This window comes from Phocoena sinus, chromosome 19 (genome assembly GCF_008692025.1).
Source record: "Phocoena sinus isolate mPhoSin1 chromosome 19, mPhoSin1.pri, whole genome shotgun sequence".
Classification (NCBI taxonomy): domain Eukaryota; kingdom Metazoa; phylum Chordata; class Mammalia; order Artiodactyla; family Phocoenidae; genus Phocoena; species Phocoena sinus.
Window position 1 is genome coordinate 40,748,578 of NC_045781.1, and position 3,060 is coordinate 40,751,637.

At 52.9% G+C, this 3,060-nt stretch overlaps 1 protein-coding gene across 1 annotated transcript; it reads right to left on the bottom strand.

Moving 5' to 3' along the window:
• Positions 1 to 1,072: 1,072 nt before the first annotated feature.
• Positions 1,073 to 2,492, bottom strand: DPEP2NB (DPEP2 neighbor). Its single transcript, XM_032612290.1, has 2 exons — positions 2,426 to 2,492; positions 1,073 to 1,335 (listed from the first exon to the last, which is right to left on the bottom strand). The coding sequence occupies exons 1-2, from the start codon at positions 2,490 to 2,492 to the stop codon at positions 1,073 to 1,075; spliced, it is 330 nt and encodes a 109-aa protein (XP_032468181.1).
• Between the last annotated feature and the right edge of the window lie 568 nt (positions 2,493 to 3,060).

Consider the following 3,060-nt stretch of genomic DNA (forward strand, 5'->3'; position numbering starts at 1 on the left):
AAACCTCAAGGGCTAAGTGCCTGTGCTTGCTCAGAGGCCGCACGCCATTCCCCATTTCCAGCCTCAGGCCCTCCCCCAGCTGCCTCCTCTAGGGACCCCCTCCCCCCAACACACACACACACACACACACACACACACACACACACACACACACACACATGGGATGTGCCTTCTCACAGAAGCTCAACCACTGAAATGCTTTAGGGACTGTGCCCAAACTCCTTCATCCCCAGCCTCTCAAGTTTTTGCTCTGATCCCTGGCACACCCTGGAGCTGTTCCACCTTTGGAACCTTTTCTGGGTGGCAGGAGTGCCTAGCACAGGGGTAGTGACCTAAGTCTGAGCACTGGCGACCCTATAAATCTGTTACACAAAAAACATTTTATTGAGCAGTAAGTGACCCCACTGGGGACAGAAAGGGCTGGCAATAAAGGAGCATGTGAACCTCGGGGCAGGGTGCATGCTGCTTGACTCTCCATCCTGTTCTTGCTTCAGGGAGCAGGTCTTCCTGGGTCTCTCTGTCCTGCCTCCTGAGACCCCAGGCAGGAGGTTCTTTAGGAAGCCACAGATTGCTGCTTTCAGTTTCAAAAAGCCCAGCTCCCCCCTGGTTTGTGGTGGTGGCCGCTGACAATGGCTCAGGGCGGGAGCCCATGTGGTAGACTGCTAAGGCTTCTCTGCACCCTGTCTGTGCTCCTGCATCCTCCTCGGCTCGCAGAGTGTAGACTTTTCTTTCTTCAGCTCACAAAGGGGCCCCTGAGGATTGAGCAGAGGAACGTCAGGTTTTCTTCCAGGCCAGCTTCAGCCCTGGGATGTTCAGGGCAGATTCTCATTCAAAACTCAGTTTCTGAGGCTCCCTGCTTATGGCCATTTAGTGTGGAAGGAGGCTCCTGGCTGAGGAAGGCTCAGGCAGAATGACTCAGGTTCTAATCTGTGGCAGTGGGCAGTGCGGGGGGTGGGTGGGGGGGGGTCACTGCAGGAAGAGGCATTCGCTGCCTTAGGCAGTTAAACCATTGCCCTCTCTTCAGAATGGCTCAGCCAGAAAGATTCTGTGGAGTCCGCCTCCGGGCACCATGCTACAATCGACGGATTTTGGGTCTGGAGCAACCAAGATCTTTGTCTGACTCTTCCGGAGCGTGCTTTCTCTTGGGAGCACGTCTAGGGACTGGCTTCTCTGCTTCCACCTTTGCTGGCGAGGCCAAAGGAACATCCCCGTAGACCCGGTCGCCACCAACTAGGGAGTATGTCTCCCCGTGCCAGCGCAACTGCGTTTCTCCACACCCTCGGCAGAGGACATGGTAGTGACCAGGTGTAGGAGGAGAAATGGGAGCCACTGCTGCTGCAAAGAAAATCAGAACTGATCAGTCACTTCTGCTGTACACGGTCTTCTGCCTGAAGACCTTTAATCTACTTGACATCCAAAATACAGGCTTGGCCCATCACCTCTATGAGTCCCTAGAGAAGGGACACTGGCTGCAAAAGCAATTCCTAGAGCCTACAGCTGCAGCAGATGAGGACGTCTCTCCACCGTTTCCAGGGGAAACAGTAGAACCTGAAAGTAATTGCAATCATGATCCTCTCCATCTCTCCCTTCCACAACAGAGAAAACATTTCTTGCAGTCTGTCACTTCTGAGGCTTTAATGGAAATGTCTTTCAAGTTTTGGAAAAAAATAATCTAATATAAATTGCTTAAGAACCCCACCCACCTTGGCAACCCCTCTTGGGCCCCATTTATACTTCCTGTTTCAACCACACTGAACTCTAGCCCTCTGATACTTTTATGTAGATTAGTACAAGGCCAAATGCTGAGGCAGAGTGATCAGGACACTCAGAACCGGGTTCTGGGTACCAAGTCTAGGCTCACATCAACCCAGCCTCCTGGGACACCATCTCCTCGGCCCTCCAGTCTCATTAGTACTTCATCACCCCCCTTGGTTCTTCCGGTCTTCCCATCAATATGGCACCACCTTCTCCCCTAGTACTCAGCAGCTGAGTATGGGATGTGTCTGAGGGGACTGATATAGATGTCTACATGACAGCACAGAGGTGCCTGGGTTTGAAGGGGCGGTTCAAGAGTGGCCCTCTTCCTCAAACTGCTCCATTTACCATTTGCCAACAAAAATGCACTTGTCTTTTGCTAAGAGGCCAATCGGGAAAGGGTCTGAATGGAAGCATCCTGTAGCCCAAAGGGGAAGGCTACATTTATAAAGATCAGAACCGTCCTGCACACTTGTCCAGGGATGACCTTTCACTTGTCCTCAGCAGTGAGCACTGTGGGTCCCTGAAGGTGTCCCAGGTCACTGGTATTACTTACATCTGTGAAAGTGCTCAGGTGTATGTGGTGGGCAAGACCCACGGCAACATGTGCCAGCCAGGTGGGGTTGTGTGTACACCATATTGCTTGTAGAGATGCCCGGTCTGGGTGTACCTGCTGCACTGCCCACCCAGGGAACAGAGCACAGGTCAGAGTAAGTATAGACGATGCAGTCAGACATTCTCTCTCAGACAACCAAAGAGATTGGTATCTGGTGGAGAACTGGTAGGGAAGTTTCTCTGAGGGCAGCACTTTTGCATAGTTACCCTGCCATGGAAACTGTGAGAAGTTCTGTGAGGTCATCACTACCCAGTGAGGTCATAATAAGGAACCTGTGACTTGGGGGGCAGGCTTCAGGAGGAGGGGCAGTTTTGTGGAGGAGAACAGGGTAGAGGCAGAGGTACTCTGCCTGGCCTCTCACACCTGGGCCTCCCCACCCATGCCCTAGTCTAGTAGACACCCCATGTGGGGCGTGCCAGTGGGCTGGCACAGCCCCAGGATCCCCAGGAGGGCAAGAGAGACCCACATTCTGAGATTGGCTTGAGAGGCAAGATTAATGTAAGAGACAGCTAGGTTGTATGGCACTGACCCTAAGAGGCAGAGATTTGTGTGGCCTGGGGAATCAGGGAAGGCTCCTTGGCAGTGGGCCTGAAGGACAAGTGAGATTTGGACCCATGGGGAAGAGAGGGAAGACATCCCAGTTTGGAAGAATAAAAGCAAAGACACAGGGCTTCCCTGGTGGCGCAGTG

Excerpts from the sequence above, each read along its gene's own strand:
- DPEP2NB (XM_032612290.1), bottom strand. The coding sequence starts at position 2,492 with ATGTCTGACTGCATCGTCTATACTTACTCTGACCTGTGCTCTGTTCCC. Across the intron at positions 1,336-2,425 it reads CTGGGTGGGCAGTGCAGCAG|CAGCAGTGGCTCCCATTTCT; the intron begins GTACACCCAGAC and ends TTTTCTTTGCAG.